Genomic DNA, 13,597 nt, shown 5'->3' on the forward strand with positions numbered 1-13,597 from the left:
AGATGAGGAGAAAAAGAATCCCAGAGGACCTAAGGCAGCTGCCAAAAGTTACTGTTAAGCTGGGCAGCGTTAAGAATAATTTTCCCTTTAAACATGGGTTGCTTTAGAATACAAAGATGCACTTGTTTTCTTCAGAAGACAATGCGTAAACCAACACATTAAATCAATGTTGAACATTAAGGGAAATTCTATTTAAAAAATCCTCTAGCCCAGCTGGTGTGGTTCAGGGGGTTAGAGCATTGTCCCATGCATCGGAAGGTCGCGAGCTCGATTCCTGATCAGGGCACGTACCTGGGTTGCAGGTTCAATCCCTGGCCTAGGTTGGGGTGCATGTGGGAGACTACCATTCAATGTTTCTTCCTCTCCCTCCCTCTATCCCTTCCGCTCTCTCTGAAATCAATGGGGGGAAAAATCCTTGGGTGAGGATTAAAAAAAATCCTCTAAAGATGTTAGAAAGAAGTCACTCCTTAATCTACCTCTTTTGTAAATTCCAATTTGAGGTGTTTTTTTATTGGGAACACACTTGTAATTGCATCTCACCCCTGACATGAGTGGCACTGGCAGAGGAAGACAGTGCACTCTGCTGAGCGCCACCTGCCAGGGTGCAGAAATTACTTTCTTCATTCTCTGCTCCCTCTTCCCTCCCTTGAGGCTGTCACGCCTCATCATATCCCCATGGAATCTGGTTTCATCACTTTCGTTGCAACCACAGCCTCAGAAGTCCTGTAGACTCTGTACTCCCCCAGAGGCCTGGGGTCAAGGACATAATTTGTTCCACAGAATCTGGCAAGCGTCATGATCAGGAGCCTACGAAGTCCAGCCCCTATGCTTTGCAGAGGAGAAAACTGGGGCCCAGGGAAGGGATAGGCACCTGGTTAGAGATCAGCCCTTGAGGACACCCTGTAATGAAGGAGGGGGTTGACTGTGGAAGCTTTCTAATCAGGCAGTGACAGTGGTGACTGATTAGATTGATACCTGGGAGAGCAGAGGGTCTGGGTGGTCCCTCCTGTGGGGCGCAGAGCCCAATGTGCTGGCTATCACTTCAGAAGTGGCTTCAGGAATGTAGCTTCCCATTTTGGGGAGGGGAGAGGGTCTCCAATGAGTCAATCATTCAGCACCCCCTACCCCCAGCTGGGCAAACAGAGCTTGGAGAGGTGGGGGTTGTCAGTTTCCTCAGAGGGGCTAGAGCAGAACAAGACAAAGGACAGGAAGACCAGGGCAGCATCAGTAGCCTGGCCCTCAAAGGTCCAGGTTGAAAGTTCATTATCTGCTCTAGCTCCTGAGAATTTGGTCATGTCCCGTGTCCACCACCCCCCCACCCCCCATTAAAAAGGGCCCAGCAAGCATTCCTGGCTTCTAAGGGAACAACCCCCTCCCCCAAAGTGCCTTTCCAGGATTAAAAGGGATTAATGAGCTCCTGGTTTAAACTAGTGGCTACTTCAAACACTTGGCATCTCAATTCCATGATTCCAACGTGGTAAAACCTGCCTCCTAAAATCAAGATCAATTTCCATCCTCTCTTAAGAAAAGAATCTCTGCCATTCCTTTGATATGCCAGGCAAACTCTGGGGGCTCTTTTTCTGCCATCTTGCTCTGCCATCCCTTTGATATGCCAGGCAAACTCTGGGGGCTCTTTTTCTGCCCTCTGCTGGGAGAGGAAAGCAAACCTAGAGCACCCCTGGGGGAAGTACAGCCTTCAGAAAGACATGAAAAACTCAAGAAGACAGAAAGGCTGAGCAGAGAGACTTCACATGTTAACTCTGTTGAAACTGATTGCTTCATCTGAAAAATGGGGGTACATAATGTCTTTAGGCTGTTGAGAGATCAAACAATATAGTGCCTAGCAAGATGCCTGGTAGTCAGCATTGAGGACCAGTTCCCTTTCCCTGCCCCCAAATCCAGAGGCCTCCCACTTTACCAGGGTCCAGCAATTCTGTAAAACTACATGGTGTTCTGCTTTTCTGCCCAGGGCCTGGCCACCTGACTAGTATCCCAGAAGCAAGGTCTGGGCATGGGGCTGGGTTGGGGAAGCCAGAAGGGAGAAGTCGACCAGGACCACTGGTGAGGGGGAGGCAGCCCTTGGAACAGGCTGCTCCCAAAGAATGAAAACAAGCCCCACCCCAGCCAGGAATGACTCCATTCAACGAGGGACCCCGAGGGCCACTAACCCCTTGGGGAGTTTCAGTTGGAGGTGGGGTGGGGCAGAGAGCAAAGAAAGGCAGGTAGTGAGAAAGTTTCTACACCTCCCTCTGAGAAGATCCACAGAAAGAGGGCTCCAGAGGTACTCAGACCTGAGGACCTGGCATGCATGGGGGCTGCCCTTGCATCTGGGGAACATTCCAAAGCCAATTGTCCCAGTCTCAGAAGAACTTGCCCAGGCCTTTCCTTAGCAACTGTATTCACCTGGGAGCTCAGAAGCCCTTAAAGGCCAGAGGCAAATGTGCTTGCCATTAAGAATGCCTACTGTATACCAGGCTGCCCACACCCAGATCCTGTCAGCTCCCATGGTGTTTGGCAAAACCTGTCCATCCTGCTTGTTGGGACAAATTCCTGGGCAGGCAGCACAGCCTGCAGGTAAGATATGTGAGAGCTAAAAGAACAGCACACTATTTGTGCTCTTCCCCCGGAAGGAGTAACATCAAGAGCAGGCAGGTCAGCAGCATCTTTTGGAGGCTCTTCCAGGTGTGTCTGGGAAGGAAGGAGAGCCCAAGTTCCCCAGGAGCTTCTTTCTGGGCAGATCCCTCACCTCACCATTCCCAGAACATGGTGGGGAGCCTTCACCAGGCCGGTTCTGCTTGGGAACAGATTCTACTTGTTTCTGTCTGACAGAACCGATGGTAAGAGAACAAGCGAAATCTGAGAAGCAGATTCAGGGAGGACTCTGCCCTCCCTTTAGGACCAGGGGCCAGAAAAGGAGATGGGGAGGGGGACTCAGAGCCCAACTCACCGAAAGGGGTCTCTGGAGGTGAAGTAAGCCGGGATGGACAAGTAACTCCCCATCTTCTTCCCACACCAGATAAACAAGCTCAGCTGCAAACCCGTCTGGGAGTGCCTTGGGCTGGCTGCAGACGGCCACCATGACAGGCCCAGGGCTCCCGGCACCTCTGGCTGCAGGCCGGCTGCCCAGAGCTCACCTCTCCCTCCGGAACAGCTGAAGAGGCATGAGGACTCCGGGCCACTTGCCTCCTGACAGATTCCCAAAGGGACTCATGGCTGGAATGGTTCCTCCCCAGTTCTCAGAAGCTCAGGCGGCCCTCGGGACTCCAGGAGAACCACCTCTCTGCGGAGGCTACACACACACAGGCATTCTTGGGCAGGGGCCGGTGACTAGCTAAGAAAGAAGCGCTGCTGTCAAGTTAGCCTTCCCCCTTCAGCCCCACCCCTGATGAGGGAGGGAGGGAGGAAGAGGAGGGGCTCCTCGCGGAACCGAGGTGTGTGGTTGGAGCAGCTATTAGGAAACAGACCTTGCAGGCAAGGGGTGGAGCTGGGCTAAAGAGAGGCTGTAGGCAGGCGACGCCGCAGACAATAACCAGGGCTGGCTGAGCGTCCATCCCTGAGCTCAGGAAAGGGCAGGACAGGAGAGAGGGTGAGCACATTAGCTCCCAAGTTTCCCCAGCCTGAGAAGCTGCTCAAATGATGGTAACGCTGCTCGGAGGTGAAGAAAAGGCCCAGGATACTAGTTCCAGGCCAAGCCACGCCCCCCGAAAGGGGGGGCTCTCTGGCAGGAGAGACTTGTCCAGAGAGCTGCCCTCTGGGTTCTGGCATCGACTTGGTCCTGGCGCTACGTCCCCCATTCATCCCTTCCCACTGCATGGCCTGGGGACAACTCCAAGAGCTGGCCAATGGAGGCTGCCACTCCTTTTCTGGGAAGATCTGTGCTGAGGACTAGGAAACAAGGCCCAGAGTGTTAACTGACACTTGATGTTTTTCCATGTGGCAAGTACTTTATAAGCACTCTCTTATTTCTCTGAGATGGTAATTATCTTCACTTTATAAATAGGGAAAGTGAGGTACAGAGAGATTAGGGAATTTACTTAAGGCCAAAAAACTAGTCAGTGGTAGGGCTAGGATTTAAATGTAGGCCCATGTGACTCCAGAGCCAGAGCCCTCATCCCCTGAGCTTCATTCTACCTCCTCAAAGAAAAACATCTCCCTCAAAGCCCTTCTGCAAGTAGGAGAGAGCACAGGGACTGGAGCCCAAGTCATCTGTCCCTTCTCTTTCATTCATTTGTTCATTCCCAGAATGCCATCCATCGGCTTTGATGGGCAGTGGTACTTCTTTTACTGTGTCCATGGTAACCAGACCTCTCAAACTGAAAAAATTGGGCATGATGGAGGACAAGACCCAGGTGCCTGTGGGGATCGTGGGCCTAGGTATCTGGAGTGGAGGCCTTCCTGAAGAACCCCAGCTACAGGGACGCCCAAACCAGAGCCACTGGAAAAGCCCTTTATAAACCCCCTGCCTATAGGACTTATTGAGGGGAAAAGCAAGGCTGATGGAGAAGACTAGGGCATGTCCAGACCTCACGGTGGAATCTGAGGGAGTGACACCAGCTTTCTGCCACCAGGCACAGACTCCTCCTCACTGAAGTCACCCTGTCACCATGACAGGAAAGTCTGTGGCAAAGGTGGCAACTGGGTTACAAAGGAGCCTTTTTCCATTCCTCTACTAACTGTGCACAGGGATAACAATGAATGTGTTTGCACCCTGTTATAAGCTACCATTTATCGAGCACTTAATGTGTTCTAGGCCCTGTGTTATATTCTCTGCATCTATTTTAAAATATCTTATTGTAAATATATATATAAGTATATATAAATATATATACATATATATGTAAAACATTAACTTTGACATTATAACCACTTAATGTACAATTTAGTGGCATTAGTTACAGTCACAATATTGTGCGACCATCACCACTAGTTCCAAACCATCTTCATTACAATAATCTATTATATTTTGAAATGCATCTGTCCTTTGACCCACCTGGACAACTCCTCTACCCTACCCCAGCCCCACCCCTTGTCTATTGGTTCTCTTGTTTGGCACAGTTCTTTTTGTCTGAACTCTAATCCATGTAGTCAATTCATAGCCAATTGAGGCCAGTGGCTTCAGGGTTCACAGTCTTCCTGTAGTCTGGCCCATGTTGGTCCTGCAGTGCCCTTGGGGTTACCCTGGGTGCAATTTTGGCCCTGAATCCCATGGTTGAGCTCCATGGTTGCAGGCACAGGGCTTTGTCTGAGGGGTGGGAAGGTGGGTGGCTGGCACAGCCAGAGGGCTTACAAGTAGGGCATAGTCCCAAGAGGGAGAAAATCTTAAGCGGAGGGAGAAAAACATGCCTAGCAGCAACTATGAAGGGACTTGAACCCTCAATCTTCTGATTCGGAATCAGACACCTTAACTATTAGGCCCCAAGGCCCCTCGACAGACAATTGCACAAGACTGTCCAGGACGACATCTGTTATCCATCATACTCAAATTGCCAATATATGGGGTAGATGTTATCATCCCTATTCATCGGATGAGGAATCTGGGGTTCTGAAGGGTTGTCACTAGCCTGACATAAGTAGTGAAGCTGGGCTTCAAATCAGTAAGTGTGATTCTAGAGCAGGAGTCAGAACACTTTTTTTTTTTTTAAATCCTCACCCTAGGGTATTTTTTCCATTGTTTTTCAGAGAGAGTGGGAGGGGGAGAAAGAGAGAGAGAGAAGGAGAGAGAGAGAAACATCGATACGAGAGAGACACATCGATTGATTGCCTCCTGCACTCACCCTGACCTGGGTTGGGAATGCAGCCTGCAACCGAGGTACATGCCCTTGGCTGGAATCCAACCCGGGACCCTTCAGTCCTCAGGTCAATACTCTAACCACTGAGCCAAACCGACTAGGGCAGGACACTTCTTCTGGAACAGGCCAGAGAGCAAATACTTTAGGCTTTGCAGGTCTACACAAATACAGACTCTATCACAGCTACTCAACTCTGTCACTGCAGCACAAAAGTGGCTATATAGAAACGTAAACAAATGGAAATGGCTGTGTTCCAACAGAACTTTATTCATGGACACTGAAATTTGAATTTCATGTGCTACAAAATATTCTTTTGCATCCCCCAACCATTTAAAAATGTGAAAATCACAGGACATACAAAACAGGCAGTGGGGCTACAATTTGCCAATCTCTGCTCTAGAGCCAATGCACTCAACCACTCTGTTTACTGTCTCTAATAGTGAAGACCTGCTTTGGGCATTTGTGCCAAACTCAGCCACATCTATCTACTGTCACATAGAATCACACTCCAGCCCTGGAGACAGCAGGAAGTGAGCACTGGATAAGTGCTTACTCTGCACCAAGCATGCTCGCAATACTTACATATATGAATTTTAACCCACACTAGTCAGTAGTGTTGGGTCTTAGGAAGGAACAGAAGCACAGAGAGTTTAAATTGCTTGCCTGAAGTCACTCAGTTGTGTAAGTCACCAAGAGGTGAAGCCAGGATTTGAACCCAGGCTGTCTATATTGAACTCTACCATTGCTATGCTGGAGCCCAGCTTGGGCCCACAGCCAGACTGTCTGGGTTTGAATACGACAACACACTGCACGTAAGCCCTTGGCACACAGTCTGGAACACATTAAGGGTTGATAAATGTTAGCTGCTAATATCATTAAGACTATTGTTACTACCACTTTGGGCTAGCTATGTGGCCTTCAGCAAGTCATTGCCTCTGTCTGGGCCTTGGCTAGGTTTCTAAATAGCTTCCAGCTTCAACATTTTCCAGCCCTCTGAGGTTACAGGGGGCTCCCTGTTTTCCTTGTGTCTCAAGTTGAGTTTAAACTTCTTGAGCTGGCCCTGAGGGGTTCAAGATGCTGGCCTGGGGGCCACACAGGAGAAGAGGTGGAGCAGCATAGAAGGGGGAAACAATGCACAGGACACTGAAAGGGCTGCCCAACTGGAAAGCTCAAAGCTCTCTTTCTCCCAGCCACAGAGCTAACTATTTCTCACCAAAAATCTATTATGTTCCCCTGTAATTCTATCAGGCAAGAAGGGGGGGCCAAATTAAGTCTGGAACTAGCAAATTACCTTCTAATTGCACCCTCTGATTTCCATCTGATGAACAGAATGCAGATGGAAGAAAATGCAAGCCACAAAGAGACTGGGGCCAGGGAGCCTATGAGCATAACTCCTCTTGACATTTCACACAGCTCTGCTGTTCCAGCGGTGGCGGGGCAAAGTGAGTCGGTGTCTAGGAATGTGAGCAGGAGGCTACAGGCATTCTCTGTTCCCCCACTCCCCTTACAAAGGACTCGGTGGGTGGGTGGGTGGGTGTGTGGGGAACTAGTAAGAGAACTTTTCAATGCCATAAAAACTGCCTTCCCCTAAAGAGGGGTAGCCGGCTCTCCATGTTCTGAACTGAAGCGGAAGCCCCTCCTAAGTGAAATCCATTTGACTCCCATAAATCCAGACTTCAGGAGGAACCACTGAAGGATGGGTCACCAGATGTGATAAGCTGCTGGCCACTCAGACCCAAGTGTGTTGTGGTTCCTCAGGGCCAACTTCAGAGGGCCCAAGCCACCCTGAACTGGGAGGTGAAAGGTCACACTGGAGGATATATTTCCCCCTCTTGCCCTTGGATACTGGTCCTGCATGGAAAGCTGCTCTTCTAGGTCCCCAGAACAGCTGGCAGAGGATTCAGCAGTTATAGCTGCTGGAGGCATCTGCAGGGATTCTTGGACTGACAGTTAAGGACAGGATAAGATGGCAGGAAAGGTGTTAATCTCCTGCACATTTCACAAGTTGGAAACCTGTTGGGGAGCAAAGCAAACTAGATGCAGGGCTTGAAGGCATCTATGAAAGGCTGGAGACAACAGCCTTCAAGGCCAACAGCCCAGAATGAGCGCTCTGGGAAGGAGTGGTGAATGAATAAACAACCCCAGCCTCTCCTCTGAAGAAGGCTCTGGTCAGGTAAGGTGAAACCCAGGGAACTGTGTTCATGTGGGGCCCTCTATTGGCGAGAGTACTCGCACCATTTTTCCTGCCTCTGCTCCTCCTCTCTTCGAACTCACTTTCCACACTATAGTAGCAGTCGTCTTTGTAAAATGTGAGTCCCAACAATTCCACTGCTAAAAATCTTGCCTAGAGAAATATTCCTACAGATGTGCCAAGACATGTGTCCAGCACAGTTTAACACCAAAAGATTAGGAACAATCCACATAGGTGTGGGCTAAATACAATAGCGTATCTATATAACAGCATACTTTGAAGCTGTGAAAAATAATGAGGTAGATCCTAGGTACTGAAACAGAAATTGTCCCAGATAAAGTGTCATATGAAAAATCCAAGTGTCATAAAGAGTCTACAGTATAGTCCCATTGTTTAAAAAGTCTATGTACATAATCCTTAGAGGCTTCCTCGAAGATTCCACCACATGGTTATCAGTTTCTCTTTAGAGTAGTGAGACAAGAAGCAGGGATGAAATAGTTTTCATTTTCTACTATTTTGATATTGTTTACATTTTTCTTACATTTAAGTGCTGCTTCAAAAATTTTTTTTAAAAAAAATATGTTTTTATTCATTTCAGCGAGAGGAAGGGAGAGGGAGAGAGAGAAACATCAATGATGAGAGAGTCATTGATCAGCTGCCTCCTGCATACCCCACCACTGGGTAGGGATCTAGCCGGCAACCTGGGCACGTGCCCTGATGGGGAATCGAACAGTGACCTCCTGGTTCATAGGTTGATGCTCAACCACCAAGCTACGTTGGCTGAGCAAGTGCTGCTTTTCAAAATGATAAATGGACAAAAACAAAAAGAAGTCCCACGATTTAAAACAAATACCTCCTCACACTTTTTTCCTAGAGCTCTTGTCCAAAGACAAAACCTGCTTAGGTGCACTACACTCAGGACCCCTGAGGCTCTCTTCGGTCCTTCCCCACCAGGGTCACCACTCTAGCTACCTCTTGTCCTGCTCCACTTCCTGACCTGTCCACATAAGGCTTCTCTCCCAGCAGCACCCTAAACCTTTGCTCTCTTAGCTCCTTTGGTAGCCTCCTGTGTCTCCAGCTGGTGGCTGTCTCCTCCTTTTTCTAGGCCCAACTCCAGCAGAGCACAAAATTTCCTCTGGGAAGGGTTCCCTTGACATGTCCCCAAGCACATCAGACACAGGAATGGCTGAGACTATATGTGTCTACCAGCAGATAAAACTATGTGAGTCCCATGCCTGGAGTCCACAGATGCCTAGTAAATAAACATATAATTCAGGACCCCCATTATGAGCAACTACAGTACTAGAACAGTAAGGGTAACTAATATTTATAAAGCATTTTCAGTTTACAAAGGGCTTTTACACTCATCATCTAGTTTAGTACCTGCAATGACCTATTGAGGAATACCTATAGCACAGGAAGGGCAAGAAAAGCCCAGAGATGTTAGGTAATTCATCCATGGTTACTCCTGGGAAGTACAGAACTGCAATTAAAAGCTGGGTTTGCTGACCTCAAATCCCATGCCCTTTCCTCAATAGGAGCTCTAGCAAGGCATTCAGGAATCCTGTCTCTCCAATACAGGGCTGCAAACTGCTGGGTAGGTTGAACTCCTACATCTGATTTTTCTAGATTTTCTGCCCACATTCTTACCGTCAGGATATCATGACAGATTTTTATCAAATGCCTTGTGGAACTTGAGAGGGTCTCATGACCAACAACCAAGTAAAATCATGACGTCAAATCTAATTGGTCATGACTAATTCACTGCTGCTGCATCCTAGTGATGAGCTCCTTTTCTAAGTACTCACTGTCCACCTATTCCATCATCTGCAAAATTCCACAGAATTCCATCAGAATTCTGTAAAGGAGTCACATCAAAAGGATTATGATTTTACTTTTTCCAGGATCTCTTTTTCCTCCTTTTTGAAAACTGGTACAGTTAGCCATCTCCATTTCCAAAAGTGGGGAATGTCTGGCCTGAGGACCCGTACATGGCCCGTGGAATCATTTAGTCTGGCCCTGCCAACCTCAGGCAGGACTCGAAATTCAATAAATCCAGGAGCTTTTTTCATAGCTAATTTTTTTTTAATCATCACCCAAAGATATTTTCTCCATTGCTTTTCAGAGAGAGTGGAAAGGAAAGAGAGAGAGAGACATATCAATTGGTTGGCCCCCGCACGCGCCCGACCAGGGCCCGGGATCGAGCTTGCAACCAAGATATATGCCCTTGGCCAGAATCGAACCTGGGACCCTTCAGTCCACAGGCCAACACTCTAACCACTTAGCCAAACTGGCTAGGGCCATACCTAATTTTTAAGTTGATAATTTTGTATGGCCCTCAAAAGTTCCCCACTCTTGAATTAGTGAAATAAAAACAGAGACTAATCAATCCTCAGCACCTGGTATATAGTAGGTATAGAACAAATACTCATACTTGAGGTATTATCTCCATTCTCTATGGTTCCTCAACAGTTACTAACAGTGGTTCCGTTACTGGGCTAATAAGTTGTATTCTGGTTTTTTTCAGTATATTGGGAAACAATTTTTCCAATCTGAAAATCTAAACACATTTCATATGGCTGGGTACCCTCATATATCCTCGCTTCCCATCTTCCCTTCCTAATGTCAATTTCATGAGCTGTAAAACAAGGGATTGGACTAAATCTCTAAGGTTCTATCCAGATTTCCATGATACTTGATTAAGATGAATGCCAAGGATTATCTTTTGCCTGGTGTTTGTTAACATGATACAGCGCTGCAGCAGTCAAGGACCCTTAGCTCCCACTCTGGTAAACACTGACAGTTCCATGAGCAAAGCACTGAGGCGGGCTTGCTCACATATGCTTTCATTTTCATTCTCATAATTCTTGAGGTTGGGGTTGTCATCTCCTTTTTATGTATGAGGAATTGAGGTTCACACAGAAGGTTGTTGTCCAAAGTCACAGGTCAAAATATTGGTAGAGCTGGGATTTTACCCAAGTCTTTGGATTCCAGGTCCAAGATACTAAACTTGCCTCAAATAACTATTTTACACTTGCTATCTGATTTACATTGGTAATTCTGAAAGTGAGACCCAAAGAATAGTAGCATTGGACTCCCCTGGGCAGCTTGTTAAAAATGATTTCTAGTCCAACTATCTGCATTTTAAACAAGCCCCAGAGTTTCTAATGCACACTGAAGATGGAAACCACTGCTTTACTCCTTCCCTTAGTGCTTTTCCACTTGATTGCATTCTACTCTCACCTAACCCTGAGAGGCAGGCAGGACAGATCACTATTATCCCCTTGCTACAAATGAGGAAATGATTGCAAGATAGGTTGTTCATCTTATTCTGGATACAGCTTAATAAATGTCTGGTGGGTGGCCTCTCACCTTTCTAGTGCTGGTCTTACTCATTTGTAATCCCCATAGTAGCTGCCTCTGTCTTTTCCTCAATGACACTGTAGTGGTGCTCAGGGAAAGGTGGGAAAAGGTAACTCCAGAATACAGGATCATTTCATGAAAAGGCCACCTTTGGAACTGAAACAAGTTTAAAAAACAAAACACAAGGGCTGACATTAGCCAACTTCAGAAACAGCTGGTGCTGCTATAAGAGTCAGTGAGTTCTACTGATGGGAGTGGAGCAAAACACCCTTTGATCTAACCAGGATCACTACAGGGCAGCCTGAGAAAGGCATGGCCAAAAAACAAACGACACAGACAAAAACTGCCCTAATTCAAATCTGCTTGAGGTACTGGGAGGTTATTTTCAATAATAGTGAGGAGAATGGAGAAAGAGAATTTATTAGTATCCCTCTAACACTGCCCAGGGGAGGAGGGATTCTAGTCCTTGGAGGAAATATGCAAGGAAAATTAGCAGCCACCTGAGGCAGTGCAGAAAGCCCTAGCTTTGATGATTTTAGACTTTGGAATGACATTTACAGACAGAGGTCTTATTCCATGCTCCCACTTCAAAAGAACAGCTCTTGCCTGACCGGTGTGGCTCAGGGCACATATCTGCGTTGTGGGCTCAATCCCCAGTGGTTTCTTTTTTAAAAAGAAAAGCTCTCGCCCAAGAGAATACTCCAGAGCAAAGGGACAGTGATGATGCCCACTGGAAGGACTTGATCCATAGATCCAAAGAGAAAGGTGGTCATTTGACAAAAACATCATTCGTTCAACAAACAGAGTACCCACTGCATTCTAGGTACTCTGCTAAGCTCTGGGATACAAAGAAGAACTAGATATGGCTCCAGACTTAAAGAATGCCATACTCTGAGAGTGACAGGGCTATAACTAAGGTATGAGGAAAATAACAAAGACAAAGGCTTCCTTGATTGGTTGGAGAGGGGTGAGGGTGGATTTGGGGAGGCTCCTCCACAGAGGAGGGGATGTACCAGTTGAATGTAAATAGGTTGATCACCAGGCAGACAAGAGCATTTCAACCTGAAGGCACAACATATGCAAATGCAATGAGGCATAACAAGTATGGCCTGTAAGCTTCAGTGCAGGACACATGTGAGGAATAATCAGAGAGGAGGCTGGAATGGTGGAAGAGAGCAGGGGCAGAGCACCAAGGGCAAGATCTGACAGGTGAAAGAGTTGCCCATAGGCAGTGAGAAGTTATCAGAGGTATTCATGCAAGTAGAGGTTCCCAGTGAACAGGATGCAAAGCCTGAAATACCAGAGAGAGCACTGGTCTTTAGTTGCTAGTTTGACTCTCTCAAATCTACAGTTGGCTGAGTGTATGTCCATATGACATCTGCTGGCCAACAAGTGTCACTAACAGCAGACCATGGCTTCATCCTCAGGCCACATCTCTACTAAGTTGATCATTTTAACAGCTGCGATTTTTCTGTATGGGCTATAAGCTCATAGGAATGGAATCATAATTCCTTGTAGATAATCATCCACTGTTGCTCTGTGATACAAATATTAGAAAATTGAACATCCAACCAACATTCAGGGTCAAATACAGTGTTTACATAGATGTTCTTCTCCTGACTGTACTGGGGGAAAATGCTTTGGACACCTTAACAAATCTCCAGGGAATGCCAGGAGAAGAGTCTGGGCCTGGCAAAGAAGACCTGAGAATGCGACAGCAAACTTGCTGTGTGATCTGAGGCAAACCATTAAACCTTGTCTAGGCTTCAGTTTCTTCCTCTGTAAAAGGAAGGAGGTTAGGTGTGAAAAAAATTCCATACCAGTAGGTAAATGCTGAAGGCAGCCATTAGGAAGGGGTTGTAGTCAGAGAAAGGTTGACTGGCTGACCACCCAGAGAGGTTAGTGTTATCTTGGAAAAAATGATCCTAATCCAGGACTCATCTGTGGCCTTATAGGTCCAGAAACAGGACTTCATAGTACCCAGAGTGGTGCAGGAATTGTAGGGTGGTTCTATGTAACCATTTATCAATCCCACTGTCCACTTATGAATTGATACTTGATATCAGAACAATATCTTATACAGGTACTACCTCCAGACCCTTCCTGTTATCAAGAGTTCCAGGAAGCTGAACTAAGCATGAAAAGGTCACTCTGTAAGCATGGACTTAAAGGGAAATGAGAAGCCAGGGAGAGAAATTTCATTCTGGCAGGAGTAAGCTGGGCAAACCAGCCCTGCTTACAACAAAGAACCCCC

The 13,597-nt window shown here is 47.1% G+C and overlaps 1 protein-coding gene across 9 annotated transcripts in view; it reads right to left on the reverse strand.

Moving 5' to 3' along the window:
• Positions 1–13,597, reverse strand: part of LIMK2 (LIM domain kinase 2) — a 53,943-nt gene that overhangs the window by 23,175 nt on the left and 17,171 nt on the right. The window contains exon 1 of one of the 9 annotated variants that reach the window (XM_081122879.1): positions 2,948–3,389. The exons of 6 other annotated variants lie outside the window; for them this stretch is intronic. In XM_081122879.1, coding sequence (XP_080979005.1) covers positions 2,948–3,000 — 53 coding nt within the window. In that variant the 5' untranslated portion in view covers positions 3,001–3,389. Of the gene's footprint in view, positions 1–2,947; positions 3,390–13,597 lie in introns of those variants that run through there. 2 more of the 9 variants (XM_081122878.1, XM_081122883.1) reach the window with 2 other exon arrangements.

This window comes from Miniopterus schreibersii (genome assembly GCF_964146895.1).
Source record: "Miniopterus schreibersii genome assembly, chromosome: 20".
In the NCBI taxonomy this organism is placed as follows: domain Eukaryota; kingdom Metazoa; phylum Chordata; class Mammalia; order Chiroptera; family Miniopteridae; genus Miniopterus; species Miniopterus schreibersii.